This window comes from Platalea leucorodia, assembly GCF_965183815.1.
Source record: "Platalea leucorodia genome assembly, chromosome: 4".
Taxonomy (NCBI): domain Eukaryota; kingdom Metazoa; phylum Chordata; class Aves; order Pelecaniformes; family Threskiornithidae; genus Platalea; species Platalea leucorodia.
In genome coordinates, this window is record NC_138826.1 from 72826920 (window position 1) to 72844578 (window position 17659).

Sequence of the window (17659 nt, forward strand, 5' to 3'; positions counted from 1 at the left end):
TCCCTCAGGGCGGGCAGCGCCTGCAAGGCGCTGCCCGCCCTGAGGGAGCCGCCGCCGCGGATGGTTGAGTGCAAGAAGAACTAAATCTTCAAAGATATCTAAAACCATTCAAAGACAACTGTAAGAACAGCTGTTTTTAAAGACTCTTGTTCATCGGGAAAAGAAAAAAAAAAGATGACGCCCTTTACAGAGGAACTTGTATTTATGACTGAATGGAAGACAGAAGCACTCCGAAATAAAGATATCCCGGCAAGACATATGTACAAGGTGAAAAAAGGGTCAGTGAAAGCAAGAAATAACATGGAGAGTCGACTCACCAAACAAATATCCAGGTTAATCAACATAATCAGAGGAAATGGTACATGCAAAAGCCATGAAAATATACCAGACAAACTTGGAAATTGTGGCATGGCTTCAGAAGCCAGCATGTTTTTGAAAAAGCCAAGGGAAAAGAGAGAAACACTATTACAAATTGCCTACCACCCATCTTGGCCAGCCATATTGAATTACTGCAAGCAATCAGTGTTTCATATGCGAGTTTATAATCTCTTAACAGCCCAGAAAAAAACTGAACAAAAATATATAACCACGCTGCATGAGGGCAAATGTGCAGAGATGCGAGGTCAGAAGGTGGTAGGTGAGCTCAGTGGAATGCAAGCAAGATTAGGATGACAACTGCAGGACAGCCAGAAGTTGGAGAGCTGCAAGGTGAACTGCTTGAAGGTTAGTCTTCTTTCAGTGCCCGACCAAAGAAACCACGCTATTAAGTATTAGAAGACTAAGATAACTTCAGAGAGCTGACTGAGAACAAGAGCAGCAATGCACACCAAGACATTGCTGTAAAACAAATCATGGAGTGGTGTTTAGATAACCATTGACTTCACCAATTTAATAAAATTAAAAAAAAAAAATACTGCCATAGATCGCAGAGCTAGAGAACAGTAGTTCTTCCAAGGAAATATGTTAATGTCATCATAATTTCTCACAGCTAATCTAAACACAATGCACAACTTAACAGCAAGTTACAAAGTGCATCTTGCTCTTTGGCTTTTGGAGTGGATATGAATCTATTAATAAAAAAAAAATGCTTGAATCTCCCCATTCTTTCAGAAGAGGCAAGATATGCACACACAATATAAGTGTCTTCACATTTCCGCAGCTTTGTGTCTAGCTGATAATGAAAGTACCTGCCTTCACCTAGAACAGGTACCCTGATTTCATGGCTATTTTTTTTTTTAATTACTTTTTAAATTACTAGGCTGTCAATAACAAAGGCCATTCTTTTTCTTCTCTGTGACAACAGAATTGGAACTAGGTGGGGACACAAATTGCTCCCACTTAGTAGCAAGAATCAGATACTAATTTCAATGATCCAGATTAAAAGGCTTATGAGCATCAATTCTCTTATCCATATACTCCTCTTGCTCTTCATCACATTATCAGTTTTGAAGCCTCTATATTCTTCTAAAAGCATGCTTGATTCAATGTTGCAACAACTCCACCTATCTTTAGTTATTTCACAGCATCTAAAAAGGCTTAGAATCCACTCTCTGTATAACAAACGTTTATTCAGAAACAGATAATACATTATCTTCTCCAATCCCTAATGTTTCCTCCCCCTCCCCCCGCTTTTTTTTTTTTTTAATAAAACACAGGTGTTTGATGGGCAATCTAAAAAAGGAGAACAATAGCTGTCTTAAGTCCCCTCCCCTACAAACATCCGCTGTTCACACGAAGCACCCTACCAATAATGGTGTCGTTGGCTTCCAAACCAAAGAGAGTACTCTGGAAAAACAAGTCCTGCCAAATCCTCAGTTATTTCCATGGCTAAAAGGGATCCAGTGAGATAGAGGAATGGTTTGCACGAGCTAGATAAGAGCAAAGAGTTAATACAGAACAAGAAAGCAAAAGAAACATAGGGTTGACCGAGAAATGGAATCTGGACCTACAACAGTTACAGAGAGCTCATTAAAGTTCAGCAGAGCTGAACAGAATGGATTAGGTTAGTCTCCTAGCTAGAAGGATCAAGTTCAAACCCCAACCAGATTCTGGAAGCGGCTCTTAGCTTTCCTCTCTTATAATACAATTTGAACAAATACAAATGAATGGTGCTACTGGGACTTCAAACACCCATGGAAACGACGCTGTACTAACAAAGGAAGTATTGGAAGTGCCACCTAGTGGCCTGTGGCTCATCACTGGCCCAAGGTACATCCTCGCTGCTCTGCATGGGACTTGCTTAGCACTCCTCTCCTATGTGTTCCTTACAGAGCGCTAACTGTTCTCCTCTCCAAAACCTCTCCCTGAAGCCATGAAGTGCAGCAATCATCTTCCGAATCCATGCATACAAGCAGCATGCCCCCACAGCAGCCAAACACTGCCCAAATGACATCTCTCAAAGAAGTGAGTTCTCAGGCGCAAGAAAAGTCTGCTTCCTACGTATTAGTATCTGAAAAAGGCCCCAGCTCCTTCCTTTTTATAGGAGTCTGGGTAAGTTAGAAGGTAAGAAAAAAAATGTAACGTTCCTGTGTCAGCAGGAGGATGCGATACAGTCTAATGGGGGCGAATACTTGGATTTCCTCTGGCTCTGAACACAAGACTGGTTTTTATTTTTCAGTCCAGAAAGATGAGAGCAACTGAGCCTGACCCTACAGGGCTAACATATTCATTGTACAAATGCCAGAGCCCTTTTCCCCGCCCCCCACCTCTCTGCATTACCAGAGTTGAAGCATCCCTCCCACTGCACAATGGGTGGTGCACTTGTGCATATGTCCTTTCTGCCTCTGTTGGCTGGTATACACAGCTGGAAGCTCCGTTTTTCACACTTCTCAACGTCACAGCTGCTGAGCAGAAAAATGTCCAACAGCCAGAATGAAGCAGTATGCCACTGAACGCACACAAGTCAAAGATGCAAGATGGCACCTCCTGTATGGGGCCACACCTGACTCTGTACGCAGCGCAGCAATTTCAGAAACAATGTGGTGTTCTTGCCTGTTGATAATCAAGGGGATGTACCTTTTAGTTAAAGGTCAGTCAGAAGAAAAGAGAAGGAGATCACCTCTCCTTCCCTCAAAGTTTATGTGCACTTTTAATGGCCACTAGGGACTTTGGAATAAAGGAGGGAGTTACATGGTATATGCTTAGTAATACATTACTGGCAGAAGGGGGAGGTTATTCTTTTGGAAAAAAAATCATGGAAGAAAACTCCAACTATGAAAACAGAAAGTACACACACAAGAGGAAACACTATTGTACAGTAAGGTAGCGATCATAGAAAACAAAAAATTTCAAGGCAGGCAAATGCAAATAACATCTGCACTCCTGCACTTCTCTCATTTCCCAACTTAAATGAGTTTTCCAGTCCACTGCTTGCTCCCCCTTCTCAGAGTTTAATTTTGAATTCTGTAGGCTGCACAGAGGCAGAGACCCCTGAGGATTTGAAGAGTGCCTTCAAGATAGTGTCAGGGTCCACCTCAGCTGGGGGATTTGAGGAGGCGCTTGCACTTGACCGGCGTGGTTCCCCTTCCTTCTTCACTGAAGGGGTATCACTCAATCGGCTGGAGGATTAAAAAAAGCAGTATTTAAATTTTATTTCATAATGAGAGGTTAACGCTATGTCTGCAATTACTGTTCTCTGTGTTGCCCCCTTCCCAATATTAGAGAGGGAGATTTTAAATACGCTTTCCTCACAAGAAAACTTCCTCATCTCAGGCTTGTTTTGAGCCTCAGGGCTGGGAACACTATGGAGTCAAGCTATATTGCACTCAGCTCAACAAAGAGCACCACAGAGAGGAAGAGAAGGAGAATATTCGTGGGACAATAATTTGCCAGCAGTTTTCTTCCCCTCCCCTCAGGTTCTCCTCAAAATAGAACTTGTAAATGTATTTGGTTCTTCCTCCCACCCAAAGTACACTTACAGCAATATAGGCTGGTCTGAGGTGATGACATTCCCATTCATATGAAGATTGCATTTCATTGGTTGACCTAAACACACACAATTAAAAGAGTCCTTATATCAGAATCGTGGTAAGGCAAGACCCCAGAAATATCACACATCAGTGCAAGCAATAGAGTTCCACATGCTGGGGAAACATGAGAAAGAACAGCCGATAAATCTTTTGTTGCAAAAATCACAGCAACAGAAGAGCCACTGAAACAGTCAGTACAATACGAAGACTCACACTAATTAAGAAATTACATAGAGGTACAAAACCCTTAGCAGAGACACAAGAGAATCTCCCATTCTCAGGTCTCTGCTCCTCATCTGACATTTGTAACATGTCGCTCATCTAGAGAAAGAAAAAGCATCTATTTACAGCTAAGAATTAACACCTAATTTCAGCCTATTACAACATTGTAGGTGGATCCAGATTAACAATTGCATTGTTCAGAGTTTATGGAGAAGTTGATACTGATTGTTTTACAGGTCTGATTCAAAATGTCTCTGACTATGCCTTGAGAGTTTTGCAAATATTAGTTTTACTTGTACTTTGCAAACAGCTACTCTGTAAGCAGGTAAAGCCTCCCTAAGGGCTATTTAGCTCTTGGCACTGGATTAGAAACAAGAAATTTAATCTGGAAGTTAGACCAGTGGAATCACCAGGACTCTGCCTCTAGCTTTGAGTATTCTCTTTCTAGGAAGACTTCTTTTTTAATTTCCCTTAAATAAACTGTACATATATTCAGCTAGTTACATAGGAGCGTATTACACTGTCTAGCTCTCAAACTGATTTTCTGGCACTTCCTCTCTCTTGGTAGCTTATGAGATGCTTTTAAACTCTCCACTGAGGTAGAAAAGTCTTTGTTGATTTATCTATCCTAAATGCAACTCTGGCCTCAAACTTACCATCTAAGCACCTGTTGTTGTATTTCTTATATGCTGTGATAGCATCTTCTTTCTTGACAAATACTACCTCAGCCACTCCAGGGTGCACCAGCCGGGCTCGCTTCAGAGCGCCACACACACAGAATAACTCCTGAGGGCAGAGAGTTAGTCATGACCATGGTCACATCAGAGGTACCATTTCAGCCAAAGACACTGAGTGAGAAAGGCTTAGTTTCCTAACTGCACCACCTGTCCTGCTTAGTAAATACATGGCAGAATCTTGCCACTTGCCTTATTTTGTGTTTGCTACAGTATGAGTACTTGGCATTATTAATACAGGTTGCACAAAGCTCCATACTGCTACCGACACAAGCAGAAAAGTTCAAGGCCAGTACTCTATACTGTTTGTCACACATGAAGACCAGGCTCATTCTCAGCCTGCTGAGAATGTAAGTGCCTAGATAATTTGGATAGTTTGAGGACAACACCAAGCATGATTTGGCATGAACTCTAAGTGATGCCAGGTATCTCAGTACATCCCAGAAATGGTATTTTGTTCCAACTTCTTAATCATAGAATCATAGAATACCAGGTTGAAAGGGACCTCAAGGATCATCTGGTCCAACCTTTTAGCACAATCTAGACAAGATGGCCCAGCACCACGTCCAGGTGAGCCTTAAACGTGTTAAGTGTAGCAGAGTCAACCACTTCCCTGGGGAGATTATTCCAATGATTGACTGTTCTCATTGTGAAAAATTTACCTCTTGTGTCCAATCGAAATCTCCCTGGGAGTAACTTGTACCCATTACCCTTTGTCCTCACCATGTGACTCCTTGTAAAAAGGGAGTCTCCATCTTCTTTGTAGCTCCCCTTTAAGTACTGGTACATGGTGACAAGATCACCTCTAAGCCTCCTTTTCTCAAGGCTGAACAAACCCAGCTCTCTCAGCCTATCCTCATATGGCAGGCTGCCCAGACCCTTGATCATCTTGGTGGCCCTTCTCTGGACCCCCTCCAGCCTGTCCACATCTTTTTTGTATAACGGGGACCAGAACTGTACACCGTATTCCAGGTGCAGCCTGACAAGCGCTGAGTAGAGTGGGATAATGACTTCTTTATCTCTGCTGGTGATGCCCTTTTTGATGCAACCCCGCATCCTATTGGCCTTCTTGGCCGCAGCAGCACACTGTTCGCTCATATTGAGCTTCCTGTCCACCAGAACCCCCAGGTCCCTTTCCACAGAGCTGCTCTCTGGCCAGGTGTATCCCAGTCTGAGCTGCACTCCTGGATTATGTTTTCCCAGGTGCAAGACCTTACACTTGTCTTTGTTAAACTTCATAAGGTTAAGCACACACTTTTAAAAAAATTTAAGAAAAAACAAACCAAAAAACATCAGGAACTCTCAAAGTTTTTGCAAGGAAAGCAAACCCACATCATACCCCTCTTCATTGCATTCACCATAGATTAAGTGATTTATCAAAAGAGGTAGGTTAAGGGAAGGAAGCATCACTCATCCACAGGTCGGCAGTAAGCAACACTCACAACAATGTCTTCCTCTGTGACTCGAGGATGCAGATTGTTTACGGTCATCTTTGTGCCTTCCAAAGGACTGAACGCCAGCTGTCAACACAAACAAATGCACCACATAAAAAAGGTCAGAAATGCAGCAGGCAAGACAGCACAGCAGAGAAAGCGAAAAAAGTCACTAAAGGGATGTCTGGGAAAATCTGTACACACACAGGCAAGAGCTACAGCTAGTAATGGGAAGTATCAATGCTTAAAAAAGCCCAGCTCATCTGATGGTGAAAAGGAGCCCCTTTTCCATGCTAATTTCTCTCTGAAGTAACTTTTCTCTTTCATTCCCAAGTATAACACTAACTTAACCTGCATACACACGCAGTACTCTCTGGTCATGCCCACACTTTTAAGCGCTTGTCTTTGCTGCACTCTATACCATCCAGCAACCCCCAAAATATGGCTCCAGCCCCTCAAGGGCATGCTGAACTCAACATGCCTGGGAACACCCAGTGGGTTACCCGTACCCAACATCAGGCAGTTTGGCAAAGCAATTCCAGGCACCTTGTCTACAAATTGCCCGAGAGGTCTTGTGTGGACAGCAAGAAGTTGTATTTGGAAGAATCCTGTTTTTCTCCTTGCTAACAGGAGCCCACAGAACACAATGTAACTAGTACTGTTAAAACACTATTCCTAGGGACAGTCTCCAAGGAGTGTCCAAACAACAACGGTAACCTCCCTGTAACATGGACTCCTCCAGGACCATGTGCTCCCATGCTAGATAAAGTTGAGAGAAGCAAGATGCACTAACCAAGAATTCCAAGTTTCTCAAACGCTGAAGAGAAGGATCTTTAGACAGGTTTCATATTCTTGGGACATGGGTTGCAGTTACCAGAATAAGCTTGATGGAGTCCCAGAAACAATGGTGGAAGGCAGGCAGAAATGAGCTGCTTGCATAACTGACGAAGAGCAAGTTTCAGATGTTTCAGAGACTTCTATAAAGAGCATCTCCCACTTCCCTGAGCTCACCTCAACAGGTGCCGGTTCTTTTGGAGGTTCCTCTTTTGTCACTAAGGTCCGGGACATGTTTGTCAAGGCCTTCGTCCGCATAGGAGAGGGAGGTGCAGGTGGAGCTGTGTACGTATCATTCTGGACCACTTTAGTCAGGGGAACAGTCTTGGACAGAGAGAATTTATTGCCACTCAGCCCGGTCTACAGGAAGAAAGAATAAAGTATCTGAGAGCTGCAGGCTACAAAAGTCATCCCTCCTCTTCAAGCACCAACAGCGGGAGAGCATTACTAGCATGCACTAAGAACTGCATGTCCTTCCTGGTGTCAAAACCACTACAGTGATGGATACTTTCAGCTTTGAGACAAAAATCAACTAAAGTTTCCGGTCATATGTTTATCCCAAAAGAGCACTTCCCTCACTAACGAGTACTTTCTTCAGAAACACAAAGCTAGGGCACACAAAGACATGAAGCGTAACTTTTCTAGCTGGAACTACCTGAGGAGTGTAAAGCCAGAATAAAAATTGTGCTTGGCAGCTGCTGTGAACACTGGAAATAACACATTCACTCCTGCAAAAAACCCTAAGGCTGATTTTAAGGATCACAAATGGCCAGGAGCTCTATTCTGAACACCCACATGAGAAAAAAAACATAGGATAATCATTGCACTAAACTGCCTGTGTGATGGTAAAGCCACATTAATTTGCTTTCTTAGAACCACAGAATAATTTAGGACAAACTCATGTCCAGCCCTCATGTCTGCAACAGGGCTCACTTCAAAGACACATCGGGTTGGCTGACGGCCTCATCCGGTTAAACTCTGAAAATCTCCGAGAGCGGTGATTTCACAACCTCTCTGGGTCCCTGTGCCAGAGGCTGACCAATACCCCGAGAACTGCACAACTCTCCCCCCATATGTAACTAGAGTTTCTTTTGCTGCAACACATTTGTTGGTTCACCTTCTCCCTGTTCACTTCTGAAAAGGACCTGGGGTTTGCCTTTTCCATGACCATCTATGAGGCAGTAAAAATGCATGGGCAGATCTCACTACAGCCTTCTCTTCTCAGCCTTAAGAGACACTGCTTTCACCCTCTCCTCAGCCCCCTGACCACCCTGTTGTACCAGTTCCAGCCTGTCAGCATCTGTCTTGTATCGCAGAGCCCAAAAATAGACACAGTACTCCAGGTGCATTCTCAAAATGCCAAACAGACAGCAATAATTATCTTCCTTGATTTGCTAGCAATGATCTTACTCATATACAACCTACAGTTGGCCTTCGTTGCTGCAAGGATGCACTAATTCATTCTTAGTGTATCACCCAGCAGGACCCCCAGGCTCTTTACTACAAAGCCGCTTTCTAGCCCGTCAGTTCTTAGCTTAAGTTGCAGAGGGTTATCCCATCCCAAGAGCAAGATCTCGCATTTGTCTGTGTTGAAATCCCATCTTCTCCAGAGCATCAGTACTCCCCAACAAGCTGCCAACCAAGATTTTGCATGGCAAGAGACTTCCTGCTTTGATGTCCAGCCTCTAGAAGCAGCAGAAAGCTTCCCTTGCTTGCCTGCTCAAACAATAACGAGATAGGTTCAAAGCACTTCCTCACCAAGAAGAAAGTCAAGAGCTAACATGCAGCAACCTGCCAGCAAGGGAGAAAGTGCGCATTCTGGCTGCAACAGGCCTATAAAACCACAGTTAGCCTAAAAGGACTCTGTCCCAAAAATAACACTAAAAGCATTGGCACAAAGGGAGGGTTGGGGTGAAGAGCAAACATTTCAGGAGTAAGCATCGTTTACATACTTTAAAAGAACATAAGCCCCGTAAAGCCGCAGCCTGTGTGTCCACCCAATGTGAGCATGGCGTGGTGGCGACTGTTCAGATAATCCCTTACCGCGTTGTGCAGGAAACTGTTTGTGGTGGTGATTTTCATCTGTTTGCTAGTAAGGGGAGAGACACTTTCATCATCATCTTCCATGTCATACAGACCCTGGAGAGAAGCAAGGTAATAGTTTACAAGCAGGTAGATTTAATCTAGACATCATTTCCAACATAAGTAGTTCTCCCCTGCGTTCAGCCTTCTTCAGGTAATGAACACGACTACACTGGACTTTACTCCTGCCCTTGCAGCTTGGGGACACAGAGCTGAAGGTATGCAAGTCCATTTCAAAACACCAGTGTAAAAACTATCAAACTTCTTTTCCAGAAATGCCACAGTAAAGCTATTTCCCTAGGTGTACTGAAACCACAGATACATTTCTCTAATCCCTAGACCTCATCAGGACTGATGAAACCACATTAATGGAATAAAGCATCAGTGTCTAACTTTTTAGCACCCTGCTGCCTTTAAAGCTGAAGCCTGTGCATATGATTTTTTTCTAATTAGTTGTTTTAAAATTAAGCAGATGCCTGCCACATACATCTGAACCAAACGTTCCTTTTGAATAGTCTGCTTTCCTCAGCACAGCACATATCCGTCTGGCACTAGAAAACACTGCACTAGGAGGTTTACTGAATGAATAATTAATTTCCCAGTTCAACTTAATGCTCATAGCCCTGTCTTAAAATACTGAGGCTAACTCCTACACAAATATTTTTTCATAGGTTCTAAATAACGTTAAGAAAAAGTCTGTACACATATGTCACTGCCCAGAATATAAGAAGTCAGAACTCAAAACAGCTTCCCATTAATTCAGTAGAAAGGTGAAGAAAAATTGGGGGAGTAGCAATGAGAGCTTGCAAAATAAGTGGGTTGCCATAGTCAGCAAGATTCTGGTTTACAAACAGGAAAGTTGTTCTAGTCACAGAAATGCTATGAAGGAAAAAAACAAAAGGGGATAGTAGAACAAAGGAGAATTGTGCAGAAAAGAACTGGGGAAAACACTAGCCATGAGGACAACGGATTTGAGTTTGGGACAAAGTAAAATGGGTTCAAAGCTTATAGTGATGAGCTCAGAATAATGAAGACACTTCTTTAAGTGACAGCATCTGGGATAGGCAAGGGCAGCAAGTCAATGTAGAGGTAACATACACAAACAGCTAGCATTACCATAATTGAGACAAAAAACCCAAACCAAAACAGGACATGATATTGTGAATTACAGTTTTCCAATATTTCATATAATACTTTATGTACACACACAAAAAAATTAAGTAATAAAAACGTGTAATTCCTCTCTGAAAGCACCCAAGGTGGCAAGGTGGCTGAACAGTTGGGGGCTGTGACAAAGGCCTTTATAAGTGATCCCAAAAGAGACAGCACAAATTCTAGGGTTTTCCTCAGACAAAGTCTAATTGATAAGGGATATGGCAAATTCGATAGTACATCGGAATACCCGTTAATACCGTTCACTATCAGGTTTCCAGCAGGGACCCACAGCTGGGATTTCACAGGAAGGTTATACCCTCTCCCACCTCACTGCAGAACACATGACCATCTACAATCACATCTACTCTCTGAAGAGGCTGGCAGGATGGTGAATCAAAACAACCAAAACTTGATTTCATGTGGTGTCACTGAGACATTTACAGAAAGGCATCAGAGCTAAAGGTCACAGTCTCTAGAAAAAAAAAAACGTTAGCGCATACAGATAAAAATTGGGAATACTTGCTTGGCGTTCATAGAACACACAAGGAATCAAGATCAATTAGACTAAATGAAAACCTCAATTGCCATGAAAGTATCTCAACCATGCAAGAATAGGGAGCTAAGCTGCTGGAGAACTTCAAACACTTTTCTTTCCTGCTTAAAGTTTTCTTTACATCTGCCAATGTTTCTGGACACGTTTCTTCCCCCCACAAAGGTAACAAAGACCACAGAGCAGGCACACCTGTTTGTGTGTATGGTTGTTCACCACATTGATCCTCATTCCTGCCGGATGAGAGTGTCCAGGAACTGGAGCTTTCTGCTACAGTTAGAGGGAAAGAACCAAAGCATTAAACACTACAGCCCACCAGATCCCCATTTCAGAAGATCAGAGCTGTTAGTTGATACCCTGAGACCACTTAAATGAAACTCTCTCTCCTGCTCTTGAAACATATTACCACAATATGCTATTAGATAACATCTGTGTTTCCTGTAATACATTCAATATGAGATAGCTTCACTTAACCGAAGAAATTAAAACCTAAGGCCATGCAGAGAAACTGATTCAAATTACTTGAGTTTTAGTCCAAGATTAGTGGGAAGGGGACTTAACTCCAGCCCTGCCAGGACTGACTAGATCTACATTTCTGCCAATACAAAACCACGAATGGGGTAGATCAGTAAGTAAGCTTCTCTTCTTTCATGCTACAAGAGAACCAAAGATACCTATTTCCACCAAACTCAACAAGCTGGGACACAACACAGTTTAGTTCCATTCCATTTCAAAGCAGAAGTGTATACTGTCCCTTCACACTAGAGCTGGAATAAGCTGTAGCAGAATAAAATGATGCATGGAGTAGTACAGCTGACCCTTCTGCAGCCTGTAATCCTGTGAAACAGGGAAATCACAACAGAAGTAGTCAGGGAACATAGCTGTACTAATCAAAAACTGAACTCAAGCAGCAGCTCTCTTAAAAAAGCCCTTTGGGTTTTTGAAAAAGCTGGAAGCTGTCCGTTACAGAAAAGAATGGGTCTTCTTACAAAAATATTCCATACCAGCAGTAAGATCTTCAGATTTGCATTTTCTCTAGACTGTAACTTACACCACAGCACCCTCATGTTTCAATTTGCTAATCAATTCAAAAACAAGGGTACTTGTCCTACAGAAACACCAGGAAAGCTATGGAAATTGAGTTTCAAAGACTTTTTTCCTTCCTTTATGAGAAACAAGACCACAGTACAGGATATTAGAGCTGTGTGCTGCATCTCAGATCAAGATACTTTAGTTTGATTCTGCTCCCACATTTGGGAAGAGAGGAGGGCCATGGGCAATTTGAAATTTCAGTGTAAATCTTTTAAAAATTATTAAATAATTGCTCATGTGCAGTTTTGTCTACAGTCTTAATGACTATTATATTCTACAATATTTTTTCTTGCAATATGTTGTCTAACAAACAGAAAGTACTGTAGGCTAAACCACGTCATACAAAAAAAATCAGGTCAGAGCAAGTTGCTGCTGTACCAAGTCTCTAGAAACTATTTTAACTCCTAGAAACTTTGTAGAAAATGTTCAGCTCCTAATGGCTGATGGTGGTGATTTGGCTTAGAAGGACAGCATGAGTACTAACTACCCTACTAATTAAAGACTACTGAACAGACTGCTCTATTGCTCTGCGATTAGCCCTTCTTACTGCCACAAGAGTCCTTTCTCTTTCTTATGTCAGCCTGGCAGGAAACCTGCAGAGTAATGGGAAATTTCCTAGGCTAACTTAAAGAAGAAATATGCTTAATGCTCTTGAGCAAAACCCACAGCTGAAGAGAAAGCAGACTCATCTAGGCTTTCAAACTGATGAGAATAGGAGATTTTCTGTGTATGTGTAAGCACACTGTTGATCTTTGGGAGGAGGAAAATGAAAGAGGTAGGCTAGGAACTTCAGTTACATGCTTGTAGCGGTGAGGAACAAAACCACTTCTCAAACAACAATCCTGACAGTCTGGAAACTTCTCTTCTGACTCTACCCACTGTACGTAACACACACATTGTTCAACAGCAGATATTTCTCAGAGAAGTCTGCTAAAAATCCAGTTACTGCATAGACAGCAAAGTGGAATTAGAAAATTGTCAAAGGAAATCAGCAGATTAGGGTGATCAACTGATTATACTGCAACTGAAATAAATCTTGAGCCTCAGCAGGAATGCATCATGTAATCAGGCAACTCCCTGGAAGTCAGGGCTTTCCTGAAAACCAGACAAGTAGAAATAGAGAAATTGTAGAAGGGGTCATTGAATTTTAGATCTTCTTAGATACAACGTAGCTGATATTCTAAACTGTTATCCCACCACTAGGATAAACCAGTTACCTAGACAGGACAATCCACCACATCAGACTTGCAAGGAGAGGTGGTATAAGAATGACAAAAAATGCATACATTTTCTTTGTATTTAGGTGGGAAAGAGACTACTTAACCATTCAAGACAACTACTTCAGTGCTGACAGGAGCACTGCTTTAGTCTTTATTGGGCCCAAAATTCAGGTGAAAATTTAAATGAAAGCTGGGATTCCAGAAAAAGCCCCAAGCAGCTGCAAGGACACCCAAAAGGCTCCGAATCCTGCCCTAAAGGCTGGACTGAACTGTATCACCATAGCTTCTATTGCAAACATGTGAACATATTATGTATTATCATTTCTACGGGACTGCTACAGAATAACCGAGGGGCTCAGAGGTGGTTTGTTTGACCTACTTGGATAGTTTTGGTGATTTTCATGGCTGGATTTACTGTCCCCATAGTTGGGCTGATAGCAGCTGGAGCGCTCCTTTTTAAGCTGATCTTCTCTCTGGCATCCACCACTTTGGTCACCTTTTCAGCAGCAACACTTTGCTGCTTGCGGGAATTCAACATCTCTCGAGCATCCTGCACCTTCCCTTTGATTTTGAATCGAGCGTCCTTTTGAACCAGTTTTTCACGGGCATCTTTAACCCCCAGTTTGTGTCGGGCATCAGTGAGTCCTATCTTCTGTCGGGCATCAAATGTTCGCTGGAAGCTGACAGCTGGTGATGATCTATTTAGAAGATTCTGCTGGATCCCAATGCGAGATCTTATACCTCCAAACACCGGCCTTGTGTTAAGCCTGGGAGAAAAAAAAAAAAAAGTGTTTCAGACATTATAAGATGTGATACAGTATAAATAAAAGTATTTGTGTTGCTGCAAACAAAAGCTCATTATTACTGCACAGAAATCCACTCAGATTAGATGTCCAAATACAATAGTAGAGCTCCTAAACTGTTTTATGCTGGATTTCTACATAAACAGCTAAGGAACTGATTTCCAAAATCCATCCTTAAGCTCACATTCACAAACTTAAGTAAAGGGTCAGACTTCAGCAAAATTCATCAACAACTTAAGTACTTTGGGGAAACCTTTGAAGACAAAGAGGAACAGAAACAGACTTTCTAGCTTTAGGACTAAGTAGGTCTGCTAAAGCATTTTTTGTAATACAATAATATGTCTTGATACAAAGGAAACACAGAACAACATGGGACTTCAACAATTCTGGGCAGCAAGTTCAGATTTCTGGGAGTGTAGAGGCTTGGATTTTAGGATGTACAAGCACAAGTACCAATCTCAGTTCAAAGCCACCAGTTTCAAAGCTGATTAACTGCCACCAAGAATACTTATCAGTCAAATTACTTTTTAACATCACTGCCTCTTCTTTAATCTACTAACAGAACTGCTGCGCTCGGTGGCCTTTACTTTTTAAGCACATCATTATCACAATACTGAGCACAGAAAGATAACAGCCCACAGACAGGACAGCATTTGTACTTGTACACAAGTATTACTAAGAAGCAGCCCATTATGTAGTGAAAGCTGAAACTAGCTTCTTGTTACAGGTCTGATTCACTTTTTCAAAATCTCCCCTAAAAGGAAACAGCTTGTCTAATTTTTTTAATACAGTTCCTCCTTTAAGTATTTTTGAAGGTTTTTTTTTCCTTTTTTTTTTTTTTTAAGATGAAAAAGTGGTAAGAGAAATTTTAAAGTTAAGGTATGAAAAAATATTCTTGCTGTTGGCTTTTTAAACTTCAAAATAAGCTAGAGGGCTACAGTGTTCATCTGCTTTCTGAAACGTACTGTCCAGTATTACACAGTCTAAAAGTAGATATCTAGAATTTGTTGTAATACTCAAAAGGCTAACATCACAAATTCAAATGACAATGCAATTTGAATTCTTCATAGTTTCATATCAGTATTTCCCGATCTAAGCCTACAATCTTAACATTATTTACAGTCATGTATTTTCAGTGGAGAGATCTGTAAAAAAAAAATAAGATGAAAGACTAAACCTCCTCTTGTGTCTCTCTCATTCTTGTGCCCAGACAACTGGAGAGGTAGGACTGGGGTCCCATTTTGTTACCTAGCTAAGAATCCTATGGCTGCTCTCTTATACAGCCAAAGCATACCAGCTAGAAGAAACAAGAGTATCAAGACCATTTATTAAAATATATCCAGAGTAATACAGAAGACTAACAGTACCCATAAAGCAACAGTCGCAGAACAAGACTTCCCTTGCAATTTTGAAATGCATTAATTTAGCTACGTTGAAAGCATTCAGAGTGCTGCAGAAGGGCTTGATGAGTGGTTCTTTTTAATAAGCATAAAAGAGGTCAAAGTAAACCCGGAAATATATGTATCAGCATTTAAGCCAGAATTAGTTAAACCTGTTAATAACATGAACTAATGAAATCAGTTAGGAAACTCAGTACTGAAGATTACACCATGTCTGAAGACACAAGTCTTCAGTTTATCCTAATAAGCAACTCTCTTCCACAAAGAATTGCTTACCCTATAACATCATTAACTGTTTAGGCATTTTGTGCCACAGCACCTGAAATAAAAGGGAATCTCAAACATCTAATTCACTTCCCAGAACTCCAAGTTCTGGCTTGAACATTTTGTGGATTAGTACATTTTATAGGTGAAGAGTTTTCTGTTATTTCCTCTAGACTACTGAACAGCATAGATATAATGATTTAAGTTTATTCAGCCTTCACAAAGTCCAGTTAGCTACCTCAGAAATCTTGGGAAGTGAGCTAAACATGACAAATAAGAGAAATGCAAGGCACAAAAATTTCTACAGTGCTGCAGAGGAATTAATGTTCAGCAAATAAAAGCAGGAAGAATTCCTGGAAGAAATGAGAGTTAAGGAGGGATTTGAAAAAGGAGAAAGGAGGTCCTTGGCATATTAAGCAGCATAAAACTGTTCCGAATACACAGGATAACATGAATGAAAGCACAAAGCCAAGGCCTTGTCTAGACTAGGATTTAAATGTGTTTGAATATTTTGCTAGTATACGTTAGCAGATAACTTTTAAAATGTTACTCCAGACATATAAGTGTAGACATTCAGAGTTAAAACCTAAGATTCCCCAGTGACCATTAAATTAAAAAAACCCACCAACAAAACAACAACAACAAAAAGGAGCACACTTAGCTAACACAGATGGGGAGAAATCCATGGACAAGATCTTCAGAAGCATCAAGAGACAATGACAAAAGGGAAGATGAAAAGCTACCAAAGGAGAAGCCAAATAAGAACTGCCAACAGCTGCACTAGAGTAAATGGCCCAGCCTACACTGGAGACACCTGCCATACAAAGAAAGAATCTAATCTTGTAGCTAATACATAACACACTCCACATCCACACAAGCATTTCAAACGATCTGCCAGGGTATCATTAACCATGCTACAGAGACTGCAGTTTCCAAGGGCCAGGCAGCAATTTTGACGAAAGCCGTCGCAGCCTGAAGCCTCGCCTGTGCGGATCCGGATCAGCTTTGCCACAGTTACGGCTCCCTGTGGCACAACTACGCCTCCCACGGCTCTCCCACAATGCACCGTGCCGCTCATCAACGCACCGCTTCTGGGAGCTGCGGGGGGACCGGGCACCCCCCGGGCACCGCCTGACGAAGAGCTGCAGCCCAGCAGCAGCTCCTCCTGCAGACACAGGGCAGCCCGGACACCGAGGGGGCACGGGAGTGGGGGGCGCCGAGGCCCTGCTGATCCCGGCTTGGGGAGCACCGCTGGGTTAATCGGCGGGGAGAAGCAGGAGGTAGCGGGGCGTGGGAGGCACAGGTGAAGCGATGGGCTGTGCCAGGAATCTCAGGAGAAAGGAGAAGGGGGCGGGAAGGGGAGCGGCGGCGGGTGGGCCTGCCCGGCCGGGGCCAGAGCCCGCGCGGCAGCGCCAGGCGCAGGGGGGCGAGGTGGGGGGACAGACCCCCGCCCCGGCCCCGGCCCTGAGCGACGGCCATCACCGCCAACCTGCATCAAAGGCACGGCCCCGCAGCCCAACGCCTGAGCCAATGGGAGGGCGAGAGCGGGGAGCAGGGCCGGGCCGGGCTGAGGCAGGCTGCGGCCCGCAGCCTCCGGAGCGGAACGACCAGAAGGGAGAACAGCGGAACCACCGGAGGCCGCCGGGCCCGGGGCGCTGCCCGCCCGCCCGCTTACCTCCCTTTCACCGTCACACCGCGTTTCCGTATCAGCTCGTCCAGAGAGAGGTCCGCCATCTTGTCGCGGGGCCCAACGATAAGACGCAGCGAGCGAGACCCGGACATGACATCATACTGCTTCCGTTCCTCACCCCGCCTCCAGAAGTAAGACAGTCCCCGCCCCCGGCCCCGCCCGAGTGCGCGACGCGCGGGGCGGGGGGGGGGGGCAGTGAGGGCGTCCCACAA

The 17659-nt window shown here is 43.1% G+C and overlaps 1 protein-coding gene across 3 annotated transcripts; it reads right to left on the minus strand.

The window, feature by feature from the left end:
* Positions 1-55: 55 nt before the first annotated feature.
* Positions 56-17555, minus strand: POLDIP3 (DNA polymerase delta interacting protein 3). Of its 3 annotated transcripts, none has more exons than XM_082310678.1 (9): positions 17433-17555; positions 13670-14057; positions 11171-11245; positions 9235-9330; positions 7369-7551; positions 6367-6444; positions 4847-4976; positions 3918-3984; positions 56-3557 (listed from the first exon to the last, which is right to left on the minus strand). In XM_082310678.1, the coding sequence occupies exons 1-9, from the start codon at positions 17537-17539 to the stop codon at positions 3383-3385; spliced, it is 1299 nt and encodes a 432-aa protein (XP_082166804.1). In that variant the 5' UTR covers positions 17540-17555; the 3' UTR covers positions 56-3382. The 3 variants fall into 3 exon arrangements, with proteins under 3 accessions (XP_082166804.1, XP_082166803.1, XP_082166805.1); XM_082310677.1 differs by having other exon boundaries at positions 11171-11248; positions 17433-17554; XM_082310679.1 differs by lacking the exon at positions 11171-11245 and having other exon boundaries at positions 17433-17554.
* Positions 17556-17659: the final 104 nt, after the last annotated feature.

Coding starts and splice junctions, on each gene's coding strand:
- POLDIP3 (XM_082310677.1), bottom strand. CDS start 17,539: ATGTCCGGGTCTCGCTCGCTGCGTCTTATCGTTGGGCCCCGCGACAAG. Junction 7,552..9,234: donor ACAGTTTCCTGCACAACGCG/GTAAGGGATTAT, acceptor TTCTTCCTGTAG/ACCGGGCTGAGTGGCAATAA. Junction 3,558..3,917: donor TCAGACCAGCCTATATTGCT/GTAAGTGTACTT, acceptor TTAATCCTCCAG/CCGATTGAGTGATACCCCTT.